The following is a 22725-nucleotide window of genomic DNA, read 5'->3' as shown; positions in this document are numbered from 1 at the left end:
CTGCATACCTTATGACTCAAGAAATCAACTGCCTTTTAATCAACGGAACTGTAACTCTGCAGTGAAAATGAAACTCAAGCATACGGCGCTCGGCAAAAATGACCACATGGCAACTACTGCTAAAGTTCAACTTCCGGTGCTAAAGTCCAGGAATATCGGATTTTATTACACGCCTTATTACACAACATAAAAATATATTTAATAGTTTCAGCTGTGCGGTCGTATAACAGAAAAACCCAAAAAGGGGATCAATAGGGCTACTGGAGGACTGCAATGTACGGTCTGACTCCAACCAGATTTATTCGGAAAATATAACAAATAAAACAATTTAAATGAAAATAAAAAAGGTTTGTACAGCAAACACAAGTAAAATAAAATATAAATGAAGATTTAGGATTTAAGACTTACTTCTTAGCGGGGGCAGGACAGTCAAAGGCATAGGAAAAGACGTGTTTTCGAGTAGGAAGGCCCACTTACGACTTCCTTGGATAGTGACGTCGGGCTGCGAGTTAAATATGTAAAAAGGTTCAAATAACATAAAACGGGGTGAAAAATGCAGCTTTAATAAAAGCTGGAGTTACTGAGTACAAGGACCGAGCAAGGCTAACTGAAAAAATAACGCGCAGTGGTTGGGCGGTTTATCTCTCGCGACTAGGCATTTGTTTACAATAATATATTAACAAAACAATTTTTTTTCTCCTTGAAAAACCAACAATAATCCAAGGTTTTTTGGTACTAGGGGTTGCTTTGAAGTGGAGAGATTCTAGATGGTCTTTGTTTCTGGCGATTTGACGATGGAAGTTATACACTGGTGGGTCTGGATCAGAGAGAAAGGAAGAAGAAATTTACAAAACATGGAGGCATGTAACATAAAAGATGGAAAATAAATTACTGTTAACAGAAAAACTAGTATTTTTCTAATATTTTTTACCCATCTACCTCCCCGCTGTGAAAAAAAAACTCTGATGATACTTCGATCCAATATACTAATTTCTACCGAAATCCAAATATCCTCAATAAATTGATTGTTATAAGAAATTAAATGTATTTTGAAATGAAATTTTGAAGCAATTGAAAGTTCACCACCAGACCTCTTGCTGTTAGTAAAACTGATCTCTTCGTAGCACATTATAGCAGGGTAGAAAAAATTCACCTGATAGAACACAGATAGATAGAAGAAAAATGATATCATAGTTGCAAGTATTAATCTATATATCTTTCATGGTCATTATTGACCATATTAGTTGTGTCAAGTAATTATTCTTTTTATCTAAGATTTTGGTCGAGATGAAAAATTACCCTACGTTTGTGGGTTCGAATCCCGCTGGTGACACTAACATTTTCATCTCGACCAAGACTTAGATAAAAAGGATAGTTAATTGTTACAAGTATTTTTTACTTTATAAAATTGATTAGATTTTGACTTAAGGTGATTCGCATTTTGATAATAAATATTTACACACTTATTATAATCTATATTTTAGCGAAGGTATGTTTTGTCAATTATGTTTCCGCTTTTTAAGGAGATTGTTTAACATCCTGGAAAACTATATCTCAGGCGCTCTCTTTGTTCTTCTTTTTTAGACAGAAGTAAAGTCTCTGTTTGACCTCATCATTGTCATTTGTCTGGCAATATATACATCTAGAATTCTGTATTATTTTGAACCTGTGGATGTACGGCTGGAACGCTCCACGGCTTGTCAAAATTTGGTTATCCACGTTGAAAACCCCATATAAAAGCTCTGCTATACATTTTGGAAAAATATAAGTCAATCTACCTTTTGAATTATTTCACCATAATCGCTAAACATTTTCGAAAATTTTCCCTTCGAAAATTGTCATTCTCTCATTTCTGAGTTATTCCACCTCCTGCACTACAAAATTATCAGGTTTAGTGTTTATTTCCTTTAGCTCTTATCTCTAAATTGACTGGTGCTGCTTCTCCATCAGAACGCCGGTATTGATACGTTTTAATTATTTTAGATGTCTGCAGCATTGCTATTAATTGAATATGTTCTAATATAATTTTTTAATTTCCTAATATACGTTTAACTTGATGTTTAAAAGAAATAACATATTTACATAATATACATGTATACCTATTTATTTGTAAAAATATATATACTAGTATTTATTATCCAAAATTGGTTTGATTTGGCTTTTTTAATGATTGCAATCAATCCACTGGAATCACTTATGGAATTTCCGGGATGGACTAGATCGTTGGAAGACGGCATGGCCGATTTGGTCAACCAATTTGCTGCTTGATCCAAGGCATGTAGTGGTCGACAGAGGCGAAAACCGTTGGTTTCCGGTTTCCGCAATCGATCCCCCAGGAAATTATTCCGACCTGCACGAGCCTGGTGTCGTCCTTCTGTTGTGGACAGATAAGCGGGCCGCCACCGTCTCCCTAAAGACATCAAGGGAAGATATTATAAAAAGAATAAAAACAAACGTCATACTACAAATGCTATAAAATGGATTTTGTTCTTTCCCCTGGCAAATCCATAAAACGGACGTTCCCGTATCTTACCTTCCAGATTTCTTTAGTGATTTCTCCAACGGCGCAGAAGAATCCGGGATGGAGCGAGAAGTTCTTGCCGAGCGGTGTATGCCGCATCCTATTTTCGCATTCGTCCTTCGAGATTATCGATTGGTCCACCTTCTTCAGTATGCCTTGGACTTGAAAAGAAAAGATACAGTTAAGCGAATGTGAACGGGCAGCATTTCTACTGACGTAACTCTGAATGATAACTTAAATAGTTAATATCATAACTCATAATGGGCTCACTTGATGTACTATTAATATAGAAGGTCTGTATTCTTTGAAGACTTAAATAGCAAATGAATATAATTTTTATTTATGTGTCTTCCCAGAATTAGATTTAATATTAACAACAACGTCAATTTTAACATTTAATATAAATAATAAAAACAATAGTAATTAGAGATTTTGTGTGCTGAAGAGATGACAGGTTTTTTTTCGAAATAAACGAAAAAATAACAATAAAATATTACCGGTCACTTGTTTTTATTTGTTTATTTTCCATAATATCTAAGTATGAAGATTAATAATTGAATCCATTATGTTTAGTGGTCTGATTGACCGAATTACTTCTTTCAATTAATTATTCTTAGGACGTACGATCTTGGTTGAAATGAAAAAGTTAGTTACTGACTCTCTGATTTCAGATATATACTACGTTGATACTCTAGAATGCTAGTCTCTCGTTTGTACTCAGGTTGTCAAATACAGAATAAAAACAAAACATACAATATATATATATATATATACATCACCACAACCATAGATGTCTGGTCACATTCTCTCCCCCAGAGTACTCGATATTCCTCGGGGCGGCAACCCCTTCCTTTCACGCTAATAAATTACATTCATTACAATAAATTAACACAAACCCAACACTCGATAGAAACATAGAGGTCTGGTTACATTCACTCCCACAGAGTAATCGATATTCCTCGTGGCGGGGTTGAACCCTCTCCACTCTCGCTAATAACTTACTTTTACTCTCCAGACGTCACACACGTTAGTCGATAATTAGTCAGAAATCGTGAGATGCGGTCTGGTGTGATGTAGGCTTTAGAAAAACATTTTCTTTATCGTGCCAACGTTTCGATCTTTATTGAGATCATCTTCAGGGCNCACGCACGCACACACACACACACACGCACGCACGCACGCACGCACGCACGCACACACACACACACACACACACACAAAATGTGGAATTTGTATGTAATGAATTTATAAATTTATATGGCCGTAAATTATGATGTATCGATAGAACCAAAAAGTATTATAGGTTTTTAAGTTGACTCCTAAAACGATCTATCTATTCCTCCGTAAAAGTTTCGCTCAGGTACTTTAGGAGGAATAGATAGTTCGTTTTAGGAGTCAACTTAAAAACCTGTAATACTTTTTGGTTCTATCGGTACTTTATAGTAACTTACAATTAATTAAGTTTTTCAGTTGAGATAAAAAAGTCAGTGGCACGAGCGGATTCGAACCCACGATCTTCGGCTTGATACGCCGCTGCTTTACCACTTGAGCTATCGTGACCTCGATCGTGGGTTCGAATCCCGCTCGTGCCATTGACTTTTTATCTCAACTAAAAACCTTAATTAATTGTAATATATTAATTGGTCAAGCGGACCACGAAATTAGTGGAGTTAATTGTACTATTAGTACAATAAAATAAAACCTGACTTTTATCTGTGAATCCCCATCCATAGGCGACGCACTCCTCAGTTTTGACAGGTTCGGCACCGTCGGGCAAGCATGTGATGTCTACGGTCTCGGTTAACACGGCCGGTGTGTCGAGTTCAATAAGAGCGACATCATTGGATAAGTATTTTCTGTCGTAATCCTGGTGAGAGACGACTCTCTTGACTTTTTTGTCAGCGTGCTTGATCGGCTCATCCGTCGTTCCTATGTCGTACTCGCCCACTCTGACCGTCAGTCGACTGAACCAAAAATCTCTGAAATATAAAATTGTAAGAAGATGAAATTATGCTTCTTACATCCTATTACTCACGGAATGCAATGTGCTGCCGTCAAGACGAAGGAAGGCTTGATGAGTGTACCGCCGCAAAAGAATGTACCAACATTTATTATCATTACCATCCAAGGCGCCTCACCGTAAAATGTCTTGGCTGTATAACATAAAATTCCATTGGATCCAATTTTATTTTGAACTCGAGTACGTATGCGTATTTTACCTAAAAGGCCGGCGTTCGAGATCCTCGATGGAAGCCATCCGAACCTCCTCCGTCCGCACCCCGGTGTCCCAAGTATCGTCGGCAGGGTGTATTTCGTCGAACAGTTTATTCCTGTCGGATCGTCCGAAGAAGGGTCCGTCAAACATGGATAAAGCGGCTCAGGATAGACAGTTTGTGCGTTAACTGATTTTGGTTGGTCGGGCGTCGTCGTGGGAATCAAACAACAGACGTCGATACCAGAACATGTGTTTATCCTGTACGCAAATGTTCCTCATTGATCGTTTCAAACTCAATATACATACACAGAAAACACCAAACAGCCAACTAGAAAAATGTTTATGTGTTATAAATAATTTTTATTTTGTCATTTTTTACGCGTATTAAGAAAGTGTAGGTTAGTTATATAAATACAATCTATAAATTTAGGCGGCGATGTTTCGATATCTTTTCTATGGTCATGGGAAATTTTGATGTATTGTTGCCTGTTGGCTACATGGCGTAAAAGTAAAAAAATTCACCTGAATTACATAATATATTTAAAAAATTTTTTTCTATCTTTTTTTCTTTATTTATGAAACAGATGAAACAGGGCACCAACTCATTTCAGCCCCGTACTCACTGTTGTAACCGATGGGGTACTCGTTTCCGGTAGTCCTCCATTGGTTCTCTCATTAATCACTCGCTCAGCTTAATTTAATTACACGCACGCACGCACGCACGCACGCACACACNGGATTCGAACCCACGATCTTCGGCTTGATACGCCGCTGCGCTACCACTTGAGCTATCGTGACCTCGATCGTGGGTTCGAATCCCGCTCGTGCCATTGACTTTTTTACCTCAACTGAAAACCTTAATTAATTGTAAGATATTAATTGGTCAAGTGGACAACGAAATTAGTAAACTTTATAGTAACGTCGATCTACAAGTAAATTCAATATTTTTCTCTTTTGCATTATAATCAAAAAGCATATATTCAAGCCGTATAATTGATCGCTGCTGTTCATTCTAAGATATGAAGAATTTGAGAATAAATCGGTCGATCATCAATCAAACTGTATTCTTTTCTATTTGGATTTAGGGATTTTTCTGTTTAGCACTTAAAATTTAGTCTATGTGCCGTTCTCAGCTAATGGATTTCTTGGATGTTTTTTGTTTCTTTTATGAGGTAGAGAATTCTTCTCAGGGATAAAGTATCAAGATCCACATGGCTGCAGGTGGTATTTACCACCTCTACCAAAGGCTTTCCCTACATAGGTATTGCGGGACAGTTGCACATGTATGTCCTTTTTCAAACTTTTTCCTGTCCTTTTATGTCCTTTTTCGTATGTCAAACTTTTTATTATCTGGATATAATTGACATTGGTCATGTGTTGATGGTCCCATTTTTGTAAGGTGATATTTACCAGGGGCATGTTCTGTGAAGTTTTTAATTCTTTTCTGTTAAATAGGATTTTCTCTTTCTCCCATTGGGTTCTTTTTGCAAGTATTCTTTTTCTTGCCTCATGCCTGATATTTGCTCCCAGTATTTGTTGAGTTCTTTAGTTATCCCAAATTTCAGTTTTTTTTAATGTGGCCGTATTGCATGCCAAAAAATAGATTTAGGCCTTTGAGTCGTTACGAGGCTTTAGCTTGTATATCTGTTGCCAAATTGCCTATACATCAAAAAAGAACTCAGGTTTATCGTTGTTTACCAATTAGCTAACCACCTGTATTAAATTCGAATCTAAAAGTGAAAACCTTTTTTCTTTCTTTTAATGGTCTTTTGAACTCGTATATTAGCCAGAGAACGTACGCATTTATTTAATCATATAAAGTTATATCATATGAGGCGATATATGGACCCAAGCCGTCGTTGGTTCTCACCTGGCCCTACTTACATTTAATAGAAAACCATTAAATATCAATCAACACTAACTTTTTCATCTCTACCAAGACCTTAGAGAAAAAAATAGTTAATTGAAATAATTAATATGGTCAATTATGACCGCTAAACATATATGGACTAAATATCAATTTTATTTCACAGTAACTAAAATACCCTAGAGATTTTATGTCTACAACTAATTAATTATATCCGTTTGTTGTTTGTTGATCTCATTCTCCCGCCATATCAAATTACATAATGGAACTGCTTTAACAAAAACGAATTATATTAATCCATGATATTAGATATTAATCCATGCGTATTTACAATGGAACGTAAAGACAAATAAGATTTGAACTACTATTTTAAAAATGCGCTGGCAAGAAACGACGTTTTCTATGGTAACGAGGAAGTAAAAAATCTAGAGATGGTATAAAAATTGTCTGTTTTTAAAGTTGTCCGATTTCGTGACGGACAAACAGAATAGAGAGTTCATTTTGACAGTTGTAAGCGACGAATTATCAAGCACTACTTACAGCTGTATTATTGTCATTTCTAACGTTAGAAAGCAAATTTTTGTCATTTTAAGCAACAAGCAATTGTCAGCGAACGAGCGCTAAGTCCCACGTCAAAAATCGTTGTTTTTTTTTTCAATTATTAATACCCGGCTGTGCAGTACCCAGTGCTCAAGTGCCAAATTCTAATATGCTACAAATTGTGATGAAACAAATGCTCTAAAAAATTGTATTTTGGCGAGTGGAAGGCGGGTTTGGCTGTTTACCTGATGTCCAAAATGCCTTTTCCATCCGTTACAATCTTGTCATTTGGGCACCGGAAATATGCGGTGCACTCGCACACTTCCTCGGCCTCCGAGTAGATCATGGCCAAGCCGAAGGCGAACCAGATGTAAATTCCTTGTCGGTCCATCTTCTTCAGAGTTGTGGCCGTCTCTGAGCGGAATTATACGAACAACTTGCTGACTCCCTCCCACGACATCCTTCCCAATCTCCCAAGCCCTCTCTCCCTCTCTCTCTCTCTCTCTCTCTCTCTCTCTCTCTCTCTCTCTCTCTCTCTCGCTGTTTTGTGTCGATTTTGTCTTTCCGTTGGATCTCGATTGACTTTTAAACACTTCCCATAATTGCTTTCATTTATATTGTAAAATTTTTAACTTATTAATTCAAATAACAAATATAAAATAGACCAATTTAGTCTTTGAACAAAACGATATTAAAATGAGTACTTCTCAGTATAAACTTGTTAATTTACTTCGATACTTCGTAATAATGGATAAAATAAAACAAATAACAAATACAAATGCACATAAAAACATAAACAAGATAAAACAGTGGTCTGGCTAACAATCAATTAATCACACAGGATATTCCTTTGTGATTTGGTGATAAGCTCCTTAATTCAAGCAAATAAATTACATTCACGCTCAAAAAATTATTTGATTATTTTAAAGTACCACCTTTTTATTGAAGAAGATACTCCTGACTACTGGCCCGAATACAGTGATTTTTTGATTTTTTCGTCTCAAATTTTAATTAATATATTTAATATATAATAATTCTATACAAAAATTCTATACAAACTATTATTTTGTCATTACAGAAATTTTAAATATTTAATTATTGACATAAAAATGATATATGTAGCTTGTAATTGATATTGGCCCACATTTCCGTAGTGTACAAAAAATATTGGTTTTATTGCCTGGCGCACAGTCTAATGGCTTGACCTTTTGCACTGAGATTAACTTTCAATGATTCAAGCCGACATTGATCCGGTCATTGTGTACTCACATCTCCTTCCGGCAATTTTGCTACATATAAAATCAATACTTCCGATATTTTATTGATCATTACGATTCCACGGATATCAAAAACAAATAAATACGTGATTCTCTTTCTCCGATTTGAAACTTTGTAAACTTGGGCTAAGCCCAACTGATAAAGGGAAACTTGAACGAGTGAAACTGAATAGAAAGGTGCGAAGCTCTGTAAGCTGTTCCTCGAACGCAATAACTTTTCGGAAGAATCTGAAGTCTTTACTGCTGGCCAATTTGTTCGGCTTGGAACTTAAGGTAGTTTCCAACATGAGATAACAGAGGTTTTCATTAATTTGTGAACGTTAATGTGAAAGAGACATTGGCAGAAAGTTGCTGTAATCTTTATTCCATTACACTTCTAAAACAAAATGTCCCTTTTTTCTTGATATAATCTTTTTTATGTTAATAAAAACAATGGGTTGTAAAATAATGCGGAGCTTGTTCCAATAAATAGATTTCATTTTTCTGTATTGGACCTGTTTTTATTTATTCATTATTGTCTACACACTTTGACAAGGTAGTTCGGGTATTTTTATTTAATAATTTCGATCGAGTTCTCGCATTTTTACAAAGTGTTTTGCTAATTTAAAATAAGGAAAAAATCGCGCATTTTTGATATTTTATATTTTTTACCAAGAAAGCCCAGCGCCTTCCTACCCATACTGGTAGGAAACATTTTCATCTAACATGTATGCGGTGAGTAAGAACTAAGTCAGAATTCTCCTGCAATTGCCTTTTTTGTTAGTTAACTTTAAATGCAGACAAACCGAGACAAATCCGAGTCATGGATAAGTTATTTCATCACTACTCTTAGTTTGCAGAAAATTGCACGTTTTTACATTTTGCTGCAAACAATGATGTGCTTTCCAATTTTGTGATAATTATTATTATACAATAAATAATATTATAAATAAAACAACTTAAATGCAAAGTTTTAATGTTTTATTTTTTCTAACGAGGGCTCGCAACTGCAGAGGTTATATCAACCCTCGGGGTGCCGGTGTTTTTGAAAAAAGGCCGATTTTTAAGTACGTCGGGTTCGAATGGAGGGCCGCTGGATTCGAACCCGGGACCTTCACCTTACATTGATCAGCGACGTATCAACGCCTATCGTTCCGGCCACGGACGCCCCCCTTTAATGGGTTAACAGTAAACGAATTGAGAGTCAAATATTTTTTTTTCGTTGAATATTTCAACCTCCTACATCTAGAATTTTTTTATAAAATATTTTATATGCGACATCCGTTCTGTTCCATCAGTTGATTATTTTTCACTTTTTTGTTCTAATTTCTCAGTATTCTTGGGGAAAAACAGAGCCCGTTGAAAAATAATAATACTTGGAAAGTTAGAACATTATATCATAAGGATAATTGTACACCAAAATATAATGAATCCAATCCAAAAGACAGTTCCAATATTAAAAGTGAACCTGAAATCAAAGACTGATGGCAATTGTTTTTCTAAAGCATTCTGTAAAAATATGTTACTACAAACAATGTCCACTAACATGTGTAGAGGTAGAGCGGGTTTTCTCCCTTTTTACAGCATATTCACGATGAGAGGGAGTATAAACCTGTCAGATTAAACATAAAAATGTAAATTTTGAAGAATTGCTATAAACACTAATTGTTGTACTCTTTTCTTAATAAGTTAAAGTTCTTTGTATTTCAAGTTATTTATTGCATACGTTGTTTTAAGTATAATTTTAACCTTAATTTATTGTACTTATCTAATTGTATATTTTTGAATTTTATTGGATATTTGTACATATTGCGTTTTAAAAACCAGTCTAATAGATTGATTATAAAATAAGCACATCAGAAACAATATTTTAGATTTTTTGTTTTAAATGATAGTTCCAACTTACAGTCAGTTGTTTTCAACGATCCGGATTTAAAGCTTATAACTCATCATCAGGCTGAAGGAATTTACAACCACCTCTCTCGACATGAATTGTAAGAGTGAACCCTCCAATTCCCCGCCAACGTGACGTCCCAATGAGAAAGCTGGTTTTAATTCCACTCAATTTTCAACGTGCGAAAAGAGGGAATTATAACACAAGTAAATATTATATTAAGAAGTATTGTAAGAAAACGACTATAAATTAGTGATTAAATTGTGTGCTTTTTATTAACTATTTAAAAAAATTAAAATTAAAATAAAATGATACATTAATAATAGATTAGTGAATTAATGATCGATTCAATAAAAAAATAAATTAATCAAATTATTATTTTGTACGTCTAACATTATTTAGGTAAATATTTAAAATAGGAAGTAAATCAAAATCTATTATATTATTAATGCATTTATCTTCATGTTTAATTTTACGTTTTTTAATTTCAAATTTATCAAACCAATCTAGTTCCCTCCCTTTGTTGAAATAAGTAACACTGTTGTATTTGAATTTAAATTCAAATTGTGTTTTGTTCCTTTTAGTCGCAATCATTACAATTAAGTTGGTAAACCCCGCTTTTTGCAATTTTCTCAAACTTGTTTTTAGTACAATTAATTAAGATTTTTAGTTGAAATAAAAATATAATAAATTTTATCTCAACTTAAAACCTTAATTAATTGAAATATATTAATTGGTCAAGCGGACCACGAAATTAGTGAACTAGTTTTTAGTATTGGTTGAGATAAAAACGTCAGTGTCACGAGCGGGATTCGAACCCATGACCTTCGGCCAAATACGCAGTTACTCTCGAATTTTCCCTCCTTTTTTGCCATTTTTCAAATGTCGTGTAATATATTTGATTTTCGGCGGCAAATTAAATGGCCACGGAAAGCTTTCGTGAAGATATACTTCAATTTAATTATTAAACCCATTGCAGATCGTGGTCCGTTTGACCAATTAACATTTTTCAATTAATTAATATTTATGGAAGATATTGGCTGAGGTAAAAAAAATCAGTGTCACGAGCGGGATTCGAACCCACGACCTTCGGCAAAATACGCCGCTACTCTACCACTTGAGCTATCGTGACTTCGATTATCTCAACCAATACCTTTAGTTTTAAGAGGATGTTTCTAAGTGAACACGTACCTCTAAAAGCTATTCTAAAACCTTCTTGTTTAAGAATTTTTACCTAGTTTTTCTGATAGTTGGCAAACAACGGAAACCTAATGATTCATTTTCGGTGGGGTGGCGCAGTCCTATTGTAGCTTCTTTTAAAGTTAAGTTATTTTTTTATTTTTTTAACTAGCAACCCATCAATAAATATGGCTTGATATCTATTGTTTTTTTTTGCTACAGTTTTAAAAATTAGAAATTGTGTTAATGGAAATTTTAACATACGGTCTATGAGCCAAATGAAACCAGCAGCTTTTTGGGTCCATGGGTGAGTAGAATACGCTGGGATCATTGTGACTGATGTTGTGGATTTTCTATATACCTCTGTTTCAATTACGTTGCTTAATGTGGTTTTAGGTCTAAAAAGTTTAAACAACCATCTTTATTAATTTTCAATGTAAAATTTATATTTCGGTGTAGTTAATTAATTAGTTGAGAGATTTGTTTTAGATCCTCTAAGGTTCCCGATCAAATGCGTAAAATTTATTTAATTTGTTTTTGAATTGAAAAGATTATTTTTTTTAAATTATCCATGAATATTTCGGTACAAAGTGGGGATAATGGACCCCATTGGGTCTTTTAGCTTATTATGAAATCCCTCTCTCAATCCAAACTGGGCATATACGGGAATATTAGGGCAAATTTGAATTTTAATAAAATTAAACCTTTTGTCTGTTGTGTGTATATTCGACTAACAGTTTTGTTTTGTAAGAAGCCGTCCAGTTGCATTTCCTTGCGTTGAGATCCAGGGTCTTCTTCATACTTAGACGTCAAAGGTCTATTTTACAGGTTTAAAGATTCTAACGGTTGCGTCAAGATTTGAACCCAGGACCGCAAGCGACACAAAGATTTCATTTTAACACTTAATATGTTTGTTGCAGTTAAGGTCATCAATTGACTAAAAACAACCGGCATTGGGCATTTCAAAGGGATTGTTTTCTACCGGGATAAAGCTTGCTCCGATATGTCCACACGTTATTGTTGGAGCTTGCCCCAACTCAACGTACTTGCCTTTCATTGCACTTTCAGGTGTTTACTCAATCTGGGATCTGCAAAACTATATTCATGGGAAAATGTTTACTTTACTTGAAAGCTGCACAAAGCATATGGAATAGATCATCGCTCAAAAACTTGAGAAATTCTGGGAGGACGGGATTACAAAATTACATAAAAGCTGGCAACAGATAGTGGAACAAAATGATTAATATATTGTTGATAAATTCTTTTACAATAACCCAGCTGAAATTTTCATCGATTTTACCATCATAAAACGTTGTTTACGTCACGACATATTTTAAAATCCAATATATCTTATATTCCTTTGAGTTTTCTTTTCTGTTTATAACTACGTTGATGTTGAAAAGCCTTTCGCTTTATTTTTAATTTAGTCTGTGCTCGTCGGTCTATTCTTTTAGGGCTCTTAGAAGCTGGAAAAGATGCGTTTGCTAAGTATTTGTTCTTTGTTTTTAAAAGACCTTTAAAATGAGCAAAAATCAGTTCGTCTGGTGTATTTTATTTACTAAATCGTCTATTCTGTAGATTCATTATTAACCTCGTTAGTAAACAAAAGAAATGATAATCAAAGTAAAAGAGCTTTTATTTTTAGAGCTTTTGTCATTACCATCCGAATTTGACGGAAACAATGAGCTTATACACGCAAGGAAAAACAGCACTTCATGACTTTTTTGTACATGACAGCCTCAAACCCTCAGTGATGTGATTTAGAGAAATGATTTATTATATATCGTAATATGCATACTATTAAGAAAATCGTTTCAATAATTACATGTATGCCGTGGAATCCAGTAATTTTGAAGAGACAGGATCCGTAAATGGAGTCTTAAATAGTAAATTCTGATTTGGTATATTTGTATCTTTGCAATACGGAAAAGTAAATTCCTAATATTACGGTAATTAATAGTCATTTTGAGGCTTGAGTATGATTTCTTTCTATAATTCTATGATGTGCCCACGTATATGTTACAACATGTCAAACTATTTATACACCATTTTTATATTTAAATAAAATTATCGTGTTTCGAAGAACTTAAAACTTTCTGTGTGTATAAGGTTATACTTGTGATCACTAAGATAAACAAAACTTTAAATTCATGAGATTGTTGTTCAATTGATAAGCTGAGTCTGTTTATAATTTGCTTAAATTTTTAAGATGCGTGCCGAAAACACCAGAAATTTTTTTTTCATCTTATGATAACAAACTTCGACTGAGATATTCAATGAGCTCACCTTTTCTAAATGGGAAGATAGGCCGGAAGTTTAACTTACTGTGACGGGGGTTGTCAAAATGCTTTTAAGGAGGTACCAAGGCAGAGTCTTATCATTGATAAGGAATTGCCAATTGCATAACGTTGGAGCAAAGTCAGTGTTCCTGCTTGAAATTCAACGCTTCTATATTGAAACAATATCTGATCATTTTGGGATATTAAAAACCTTAATTATGAATATGATATGGGATAAAAATGCATATTCCAAAAATTATACATTTTGATATATAGGGTGAGTCATTTTTTGACACACCATTGGAAAATCAACGTGGGTGCGTTTAAATCTGACTCGAGGCTTATTTCCTTTTATTAATACGTTAATCAAAGAAAGTGAATCAATTTTCGGTGCACCACTGGAAAATCAACGTGGGTGCTTTTAAATCTGACTCAAGGCCTATTTCTTTTGATTTTAACATTAAAAAAGGAAGTGAGTCTATTTTCGGTGCACCATAGGAAAATCAACATTGGTGCGTCTAATTATGACTCGGCACATTTTATTTTGTTAGTCTCCTACCAAAAAATAGGCGAGTCACTTTTCGACGCACCATTCGTTACAAATTAGTTTTAGTAGGTTGGAAGGAAAATAAACAAAACAAATATTATTAAAACATTATTCAAACACAATGTAAAAATTAAAAAGAAAATTCTTCACAAATAAATTTGATCAAGGTTTAAGAGTATTTTTTTCTGGCAAAGTAAAAAAAGTAAATAAATGTACCAATTTCCTTTTTTCTGGTAAAGTAAAAAATTAAATAAATGTAACAACCTCTTTTCTTATGGTAAAGTAAAAAATTAAATAAATGTAACCATCTCCTTTGTTAGCAAACCAAAAATGTTCAAAATCATTATAATAACTATTATTGTTCGAACAGACCTCCATTTGCTGCAACACAATAGCCTAGTCTATCGTAAAACGATGATCGGACGAAAAAAATACTCTCAAACCTTAATCAAATTAATTTGTTAAGAATCTTTTTTTAAAATTTTTACATTGTGTTTGAATGTTTTAATAATATTGGTTTTGTTTATTTTCCTTCCAACATACTAAAAATAATTTTTAACGAATGGTTTGTCGAAAAGTGACTCGCCTATTTTTTGGTAGGAGACTAACAAAATAAAATGTGCCGAGTCATAATTAGACGCACCAACGTTGATTTTCCTATGGTGCACCGAAAATTAACTCACTTTCTTTTAGTAACGTATTAATCAAAGGAAATTAGCCTCTAGTCAGATTTAAACGCACCCACGTTGATTTTCCAATGGTGCGTCAAAAAATGACTCACCCTGTATATGAATGTTGGGGTCCCATCCTTAGAGTCTTGTCTGCCTGAATTTCTACCTGATCTTTAATATTTTCTCTCTATGCGAGTAAGCTATTGAAGCATCCATGGTAATTTCCACGGAAGCATTCTTCCGGATGTGCGTTTTTTCGAAAATACCCCGAACGCCAGTAAAACCTTATATCTCGTAGTTAAAAAAATTATTAAGATATTTGTAGTTTTTTCTTTAATAGTACAAAAGAACTTACGTATTAAATGTTCTAGCTAGGAAGGTAGAATTTAGAAATGGTAGGCCAAATAAATAATTGCTAATGAGAACGTTAAATAATGGTTAATAGTTATATGGGCCAAATATAGTCGTAACGAACCACTTATTTCCCGATATACTTCACTTGACAAACCATATTTCAAGTAACAATTATATCTCAATCCTACGGTAACCTTGATGGATTACATTTGCTTATTCAGAAGCTAAGCTACTGAATTGAGCTGTTTGTTACTTGTATATGTATATACATATACATTGGACAGTGAGCCAATTTAATTAATAATAATAATAATAATGCTACTTTATTCTAAATTCAAATAAAATTATAACTTTCCAATATAATATAAACACTTAGGGTATAGAAAATTTCGTTTGCCGGAGGTCAATTTCAACAAAATAGTAGTACTTAAAAACAAAATTCAATAAAAAAATATAGAACATAAAAGTAAAGCCGAAAATTGTAATAGGATTGTACTGTTTAGCAGGGTTTCCATGCACGGTTAATATGAAACGGGGAAATCGTACACATCCTCTCTGAGACTAGCATTACATAGATAACATAATTCCGAGAGCCCTTCATCCATGTGGAGTAATTTACCAATATTAATTTGCACCTCATTTTTAATATCTATCGAAAGTCACCCAAATTCCGGATCAAAGTGGCAAAAGGTACGTATGGTTTTTAAACAGCTAAAAATGAGTTGATGCTAGAGCAAACCTCACAGATTTGCTTGATGTTTGCGCAGTAATTTTAACAGTAAGTAAGTCAAAGCGGAGTATTTATTGGATAGAATTATATGCCAGTGTGAGCACCTGATGGCTTTTCTTCTTTCGAGGGGAGTAATTTTTGGAATACGGGAATCAGGAAGATTAAGAACTTTAAGGACATATATAAAGTGAAACTATGAAATTGATCGTTGGTGTTTAGAAGGTAATGGCACGTGTGCTGTTGTAACGATTTGGTACAGATACATTTTTATAACTATGTGACAAAAGATTCTTTGAAATTTTCTGAAGAACGAGTATTAAGGGTTCTAAGAAGATAATTACTTGCTTGTTGGCAAGTGAGAGTTAAACTTTGGTAGAATGTGTGTAGTGAAAAGGTACTAGTGCATTGTCATTTGAAAGAGATTCCTCACGATTAAGAACAAAGGAATGAGCTGTTTGTCCTGAAAATCATTTTTGAACAAAAGGTTCTTTGGAAATCTTGTGGGAAAAAGGAATAGTAAAGGGTGTTAAAAGGATCATTACTGGCGTGTTTATAACCGAGTATTAAAGTTTCTTGCCGGATGGTCCCAAAGGGGTGAATATCTGTAAGAGGACGATCGGGGAAGAGGAGAGAATTTGATTGAGGTGGGGGCGCGTGCGCTCGCCGGCGGTCGGCGAAGAAGACGGCTCGGGGGCGGCAGTGTGGCTTCAGCCGCTATGAGTAAGGGAGCATGATGAACGTGAGCCTTGAGGATGCCGAGGGGAACTGGTCCTCATGGCTCAACTCCTCCTACAACGGCACGTCCTGGCCCTTCGAGCCTGAAAGGAACTACTGGGCCTTGGTTTTAGTCCTTTTCCCTTTCCTCACCCTTTTCGGTAACGTTCTCGTCATACTTGCCGTCTACAGAGAGCGGAGCCTCCAGTCCGCCACTAACTACTTCATCGTCAGCCTTGCCCTCGCAGACCTACTTGTTGCCGTCCTTGTCATGCCCTTCGCCGTTTACGTCCTGGTAAGTAATCTCCCTCCCTAAATGAAAAATATATAAACATGAAAAAAATAAAAATATAATAAAAACAACGAGGACCTACCAACAGAAATATTACAACGATTGAAAAATTTCTCAAAATTTTATATTTCGCGCTAAAATACCTTTTGTTTACTGTATTTTATTTAGCAATTCTTAAAAATGGTATTGAAAACAGTTAACCAAAAACGCACCGGAAGTTTTAACAATTTAAATACTTATAAACAAAAATTTTTAAACAAAAATATAATCTTAAATAATTGAGTTCGGTTTGTGCACTGAGATATTTGAAATACTTAGAATAAATAAATTTTAGGTAGTAGAGACAGAAGAGCGTCAGAAGATTGAGAAATTTCTGCAATGTGCCAGTACCCGTCTTTACTTTTCAGGAAAAATAATTTTTCAATTTTCAATTTTGAATTACGGAAAATAATAAGTATCTGCTTTGTGCAGTAATAAACAATAAACTAAAACGTACTCAAATATTAATTTTCATATAAAAAGTACTGTTCTAATATCCTTTAATAATAAAATTAAATATAATTGTATTTTTATTTTGATATAAAGTTTGAATCACGTATAACAACCAAATATTGCGTTCTAGCAAAAACTATCACAATTTTCATAAGAGAAAACAGAATGTTCATTAATTTTCTGTTGTAAACAAAGAGAACTGAACAATTTTAATTAAGAAATGTTTGGAAAATCCGATTATCTTAAACATAATGCCTTCTATATTTTAGAAAATCTGGTTGTTTTGAACGATTTCTAACGTTTTTCCTTTTGTTCATTCTTTTATCTATTTGGATTGAACCCAAGCAAAAGAAAATAAAAATAACTATAATTAACTCATATACGTTATTATTTTACATTGGAAAGTTGTTATCGTCATTACTCTACAATTACCTCATAAAGAAAAATAGCGTTCCTCAAAGCCAATTGTGACAGATAAAAAGACAAAAAAAAACCCTCATAAAGTTCATCGTTTCAAGGATCTGGCTCCGTTTCTTATTCATGTGACACAAAAATATTTCGCATTACAATTTGCCTAAATAAATAATGTTTAAATTATTATTCAAGGGATTGATGGTAGGATTTGATACGACCTATACGATATGTACTACAAGTTTTTATTGCAAGTAGTGCTGCACTTCTCATTATAATTCGTTTAAATATTTTAAAATAAGAGTGAGAGAGAGAGAGAGAGAGAGTGAGTGAGAGGGGGATGGAGGGAGAGAGTTTGATTGATTGATATCGCTTTATTTACATAATCTCTCAAGATTTGGTCTCGACGACTACTCTTACATCTAAAGCGAAAGAGAGAAGAGAGAGAGAGAGAGAGAGAGAGAGAAAGAGAGCGATTTAATATAAATACTCAAAAAGTCTCTAAACAAACTGAAAAGTTATAGGAAACTATACACTAATAATATTAAATTCACTAATTTCGTGGTCCGCTTGACCAATTAATATATTACAATTAATTAAGGTTTTTAGTTGAGATAAAAAAGTCAATGGCACGAGCGGGATTNTATTAAAAGTTCTATGTAAAAATGTTTAAAAAATGATGCCATCTCTATTATTATCTAAAGCGCTTCTTTAAGCTTAAAGCTTTTTATCCAATCTCAAACTTTGTTAAGAACTAATGGGAGTATCCTTCAGACCTGCGCTTTTCCGCTCGCAGGAGTAGACATGTCGGGTTGCATGGGCCTTTGCACCAATAATTGGCAGTTATTTTGTCATTCTAGTTCACAGGTAGTTGGATTAGAAGCTCTTCCGCAAGTTCCTGCGATGGTGTTTACATGAACCTTTCTCTATTCCTCTGTCCTGAAATAAAATCCCTTTGAACCGAAAAGTTTTTGTCCATTGTCAAATGGATCAAGCTTTTTCGCAATTGATATGCCGCAAAAGGGTTGTAGACCGATAGGTGTCTTCTTCGAAGTTTATTTGAAAATTTTATAGTTGTCTTTTGTCCTGTGTGCCCATCAAAACCGATCAAATGATCTGGACTTAAAAACCGAAGGGGTAGTTGCCACCAGGTCTTTCTTTCTGTTCTTTTGCTGGTGGCAACTAGCCTTTTGATCTCCTTGGCAAAATGTTCAATAACCACAGACGCTTCCTGAAATGCATATTACCAACGTTTTTTTTAATGAATTCTATGCCTTAATTTTTTCAGACAAATATCAGCTCCTGACCCATACTCGGTCTTAAGGTTATCTGTACTGGAGATTCTGGGATCCCTTTTCTTCGTCTGCTAGATATTTTATTTAAAAGTTTTTATTATACAGAGTGAGTAATTTTTTGACGCACCATTGGAAAATCAACGTGGGTGCGTTTCAATCTGACTCGAGGCTTATTTCCTTTGATTAATACGTTAAGAAAAGAAAGTGAGTCAATTTTCGGTGCACCATTGGAAAATCAACGTGGGTGTGTTTAAATCTGACTCAAGGCCTATTTCTTTTGATTTTAACATTAAAAAAAGGAAGTGAGTCAATTTTCGGTGCACTATAGGAAAATTAACGTTGGTGCGTCTAATTATGACGCGGCACAGTTTATTTTGTTAGTCTCGTACCAAAAATTAGGCGAGTCACTTTTCGACGCACCTTTCGTTACAAATTAGTTTTAGTAGGTTGGAAGGAAAATAAACAAAACCAACATTATTAAAACATTATTCAAACACAATGTAAAAATTAAAAAAAAAATTCTTCACAAATTAATTTGATTAAGGTTTAAGAGTATTTTTTTCTGGTAAAGTAAAAAAATTAAATAAATGTAACAATCTCCTTTGTTAGTAAACCAAAAATCTTCAAACTCATTATAATAATTGTTCAAACAGACCTCTATTTGCTGCACCATAGTAGCCTAGTCTATCGTAAAACGATGATCGGAGGAAAAAAATACTCTTAAACCTTAATGAAATTAAATTGTGAAGAATTTTTTTTAAATTTTACATTGTGCTTGTATAATGTTTTAATAATATTTGTTTTGTTTATTTTCCTTCCAACCTACTAAAACTAATTTGTAACGAACGTGCGTCGAAAAGTGACTCGCCTATTTTTTGGTACGAGACTAACAAAATAAAATGTGCCGAGTCATAATTAGACGCACCAACGTTGATTTTCCTATGGTGCACCGAAAATTAACTCACTTTCTTTTAGTAACGTATTAATCAAAGGAAATTAGCCTCGAGTCAGATTTAAACGCACCCACGTTGATTTTCCAATGGTGCGTCAAAAAATGACTCACCCTGTATATGAATGTTGGGGTCCCATCCTTAGAGTCTTGTCTGCCTGAATTTCTACCTGATCTTTAATATTTTCTCTCTATGCGAGTAAGCTATTGAAGCATCCATGGTAATTTCCACGGAAGCATTCTTCCGGATGTGCGTTTTTTCGAAAATACCCCGAACGCCAGTAAAACCTTATATCTCGTAGTTAAAAAAATTATTAAGATATTTGTAGTTTTTTCTTTAATAGTACAAAAGAACTTACGTATTAAATGTTCTAGCTAGGAAGGTAGAATTTAGAAATGGTAGGCCAAATAAATAATTGCTAATGAGAACGTTAAATAATGGTTAATAGTTATATGGGCCAAATATAGTCGTAACGAACCACTTATTTCCCGATATACTTCACTTGACAAACCATATTTCAAGTAACAATTATATCTCAATCCTACGGTAACCTTGATGGATTACATTTGCTTATTCAGAAGCTAAGCTACTGAATTGAGCTGTTTGTTACTTGTATATGTATATACATATACATTGGACAGTGAGCCAATTTAATTAATAATAATAATAATAATGCTACTTTATTCTAAATTCAAATAAAATTATAACTTTCCAATATAATATAAACACTTAGGGTATAGAAAATTTCGTTTGCCGGAGGTCAATTTCAACAAAATAGTAGTACTTAAAAACAAAATTCAATAAAAAAATATAGAACATAAAAGTAAAGCCGAAAATTGTAATAGGATTGTACTGTTTAGCAGGGTTTCCATGCACGGTTAATATGAAACGGGGAAATCGTACACATCCTCTCTGAGACTAGCATTACATAGATAACATAATTCCGAGAGCCCTTCATCCATGTGGAGTAATTTACCAATATTAATTTGCACCTCATTTTTAATATCTATCGAAAGTCACCCAAATTCCGGATCAAAGTGGCAAAAGGTACGTATGGTTTTTAAACAGCTAAAAATGAGTTGATGCTAGAGCAAACCTCACAGATTTGCTTGATGTTTGCGCAGTAATTTTAACAGTAAGTAAGTCAAAGCGGAGTATTTATTGGATAGAATTATATGCCAGTGTGAGCACCTGATGGCTTTTCTTCTTTCGAGGGGAGTAATTTTTGGAATACGGGAATCAGGAAGATTAAGAACTTTAAGGACATATATAAAGTGAAACTATGAAATTGATCGTTGGTGTTTAGAAGGTAATGGCACGTGTGCTGTTGTAACGATTTGGTACAGATACATTTTTATAACTATGTGACAAAAGATTCTTTGAAATTTTCTGAAGAACGAGTATTAAGGGTTCTAAGAAGATAATTACTTGCTTGTTGGCAAGTGAGAGTTAAACTTTGGTAGAATGTGTGTAGTGAAAAGGTACTAGTGCATTGTCATTTGAAAGAGATTCCTCACGATTAAGAACAAAGGAATGAGCTGTTTGTCCTGAAAATCATTTTTGAACAAAAGGTTCTTTGGAAATCTTGTGGGAAAAAGGAATAGTAAAGGGTGTTAAAAGGATCATTACTGGCGTGTTTATAACCGAGTATTAAAGTTTCTTGCCGGATGGTCCCAAAGGGGTGAATATCTGTAAGAGGACGATCGGGGAAGAGGAGAGAATTTGATTGAGGTGGGGGCGCGTGCGCTCGCCGGCGGTCGGCGAAGAAGACGGCTCGGGGGCGGCAGTGTGGCTTCAGCCGCTATGAGTAAGGGAGCATGATGAACGTGAGCCTTGAGGATGCCGAGGGGAACTGGTCCTCATGGCTCAACTCCTCCTACAACGGCACGTCCTGGCCCTTCGAGCCTGAAAGGAACTACTGGGCCTTGGTTTTAGTCCTTTTCCCTTTCCTCACCCTTTTCGGTAACGTTCTCGTCATACTTGCCGTCTACAGAGAGCGGAGCCTCCAGTCCGCCACTAACTACTTCATCGTCAGCCTTGCCCTCGCAGACCTACTTGTTGCCGTCCTTGTCATGCCCTTCGCCGTTTACGTCCTGGTAAGTAATCTCCCTCCCTAAATGAAAAATATATAAACATGAAAAAAATAAAAATATAATAAAAACAACGAGGACCTACCAACAGAAATATTACAACGATTGAAAAATTTCTCAAAATTTTATATTTCGCGCTAAAATACCTTTTGTTTACTGTATTTTATTTAGCAATTCTTAAAAATGGTATTGAAAACAGTTAACCAAAAACGCACCGGAAGTTTTAACAATTTAAATACTTATAAACAAAAATTTTTAAACAAAAATATAATCTTAAATAATTGAGTTCGGTTTGTGCACTGAGATATTTGAAATACTTAGAATAAATAAATTTTAGGTAGTAGAGACAGAAGAGCGTCAGAAGATTGAGAAATTTCTGCAATGTGCCAGTACCCGTCTTTACTTTTCAGGAAAAATAATTTTTCAAT

At 34.4% G+C, this 22725-nt stretch overlaps 2 protein-coding genes across 2 annotated transcripts; one reads left to right on the top strand and one right to left on the bottom strand.

Moving 5' to 3' along the window:
* Positions 1 to 2088: 2088 nt before the first annotated feature.
* On the bottom strand, positions 2089 to 7571 carry LOC106668962 (trypsin-like). Its single transcript, XM_014398186.1, has 6 exons — positions 7389 to 7571; positions 4741 to 4994; positions 4557 to 4674; positions 4229 to 4500; positions 2534 to 2682; positions 2089 to 2410 (listed from the first exon to the last, which is right to left on the bottom strand). The coding sequence occupies exons 1-6, from the start codon at positions 7532 to 7534 to the stop codon at positions 2249 to 2251; spliced, it is 1101 nt and encodes a 366-aa protein (XP_014253672.1). The 5' UTR covers positions 7535 to 7571; the 3' UTR covers positions 2089 to 2248.
* A 9212-nt stretch (positions 7572 to 16783) lies between these two features.
* Positions 16784 to 18921, top strand: LOC112127456 (dopamine D2-like receptor). Its single transcript, XM_024228489.1, has 2 exons — positions 16784 to 17062; positions 18823 to 18921. Exons 1-2 carry the CDS (start codon positions 16784 to 16786, stop codon positions 18919 to 18921), a joined length of 378 nt encoding a protein of 125 aa, XP_024084257.1.
* Positions 18922 to 22725: the final 3804 nt, after the last annotated feature.

Source organism: Cimex lectularius, unplaced genomic scaffold, assembly GCF_000648675.2.
Source record: "Cimex lectularius strain Harlan isolate CLEC.00 unplaced genomic scaffold, Clec_2.1 scaffold257, whole genome shotgun sequence".
Taxonomy (NCBI): domain Eukaryota; kingdom Metazoa; phylum Arthropoda; class Insecta; order Hemiptera; family Cimicidae; genus Cimex; species Cimex lectularius.
This window is presented reverse-complemented; position numbering and strand designations above follow the sequence as displayed.

Bases quoted from the DNA above. Each gene is read 5' to 3' on its own strand.
- LOC106668962 (XM_014398186.1), bottom strand. From the start codon at position 7,534: ATGGACCGACAAGGAATTTACATCTGGTTCGCCTTCGGCTTGGCCATG. The intron at 4,501-4,556 runs GTGAGTAATAGG...TTTATATTTCAG, and splicing joins ACGGCAGCACATTGCATTCC to AGATTTTTGGTTCAGTCGAC. The intron at 2,411-2,533 runs GTAAGATACGGG...TGATGTCTTTAG, and splicing joins TCACTAAAGAAATCTGGAAG to GGAGACGGTGGCGGCCCGCT.
- LOC112127456 (XM_024228489.1), top strand. From the start codon at position 16,784: ATGATGAACGTGAGCCTTGAGGATGCCGAGGGGAACTGGTCCTCATGG. The intron at 17,063-18,822 runs GTAAGTAATCTC...TTGTCATTCTAG, and splicing joins CCTTCGCCGTTTACGTCCTG to TTCACAGGTAGTTGGATTAG.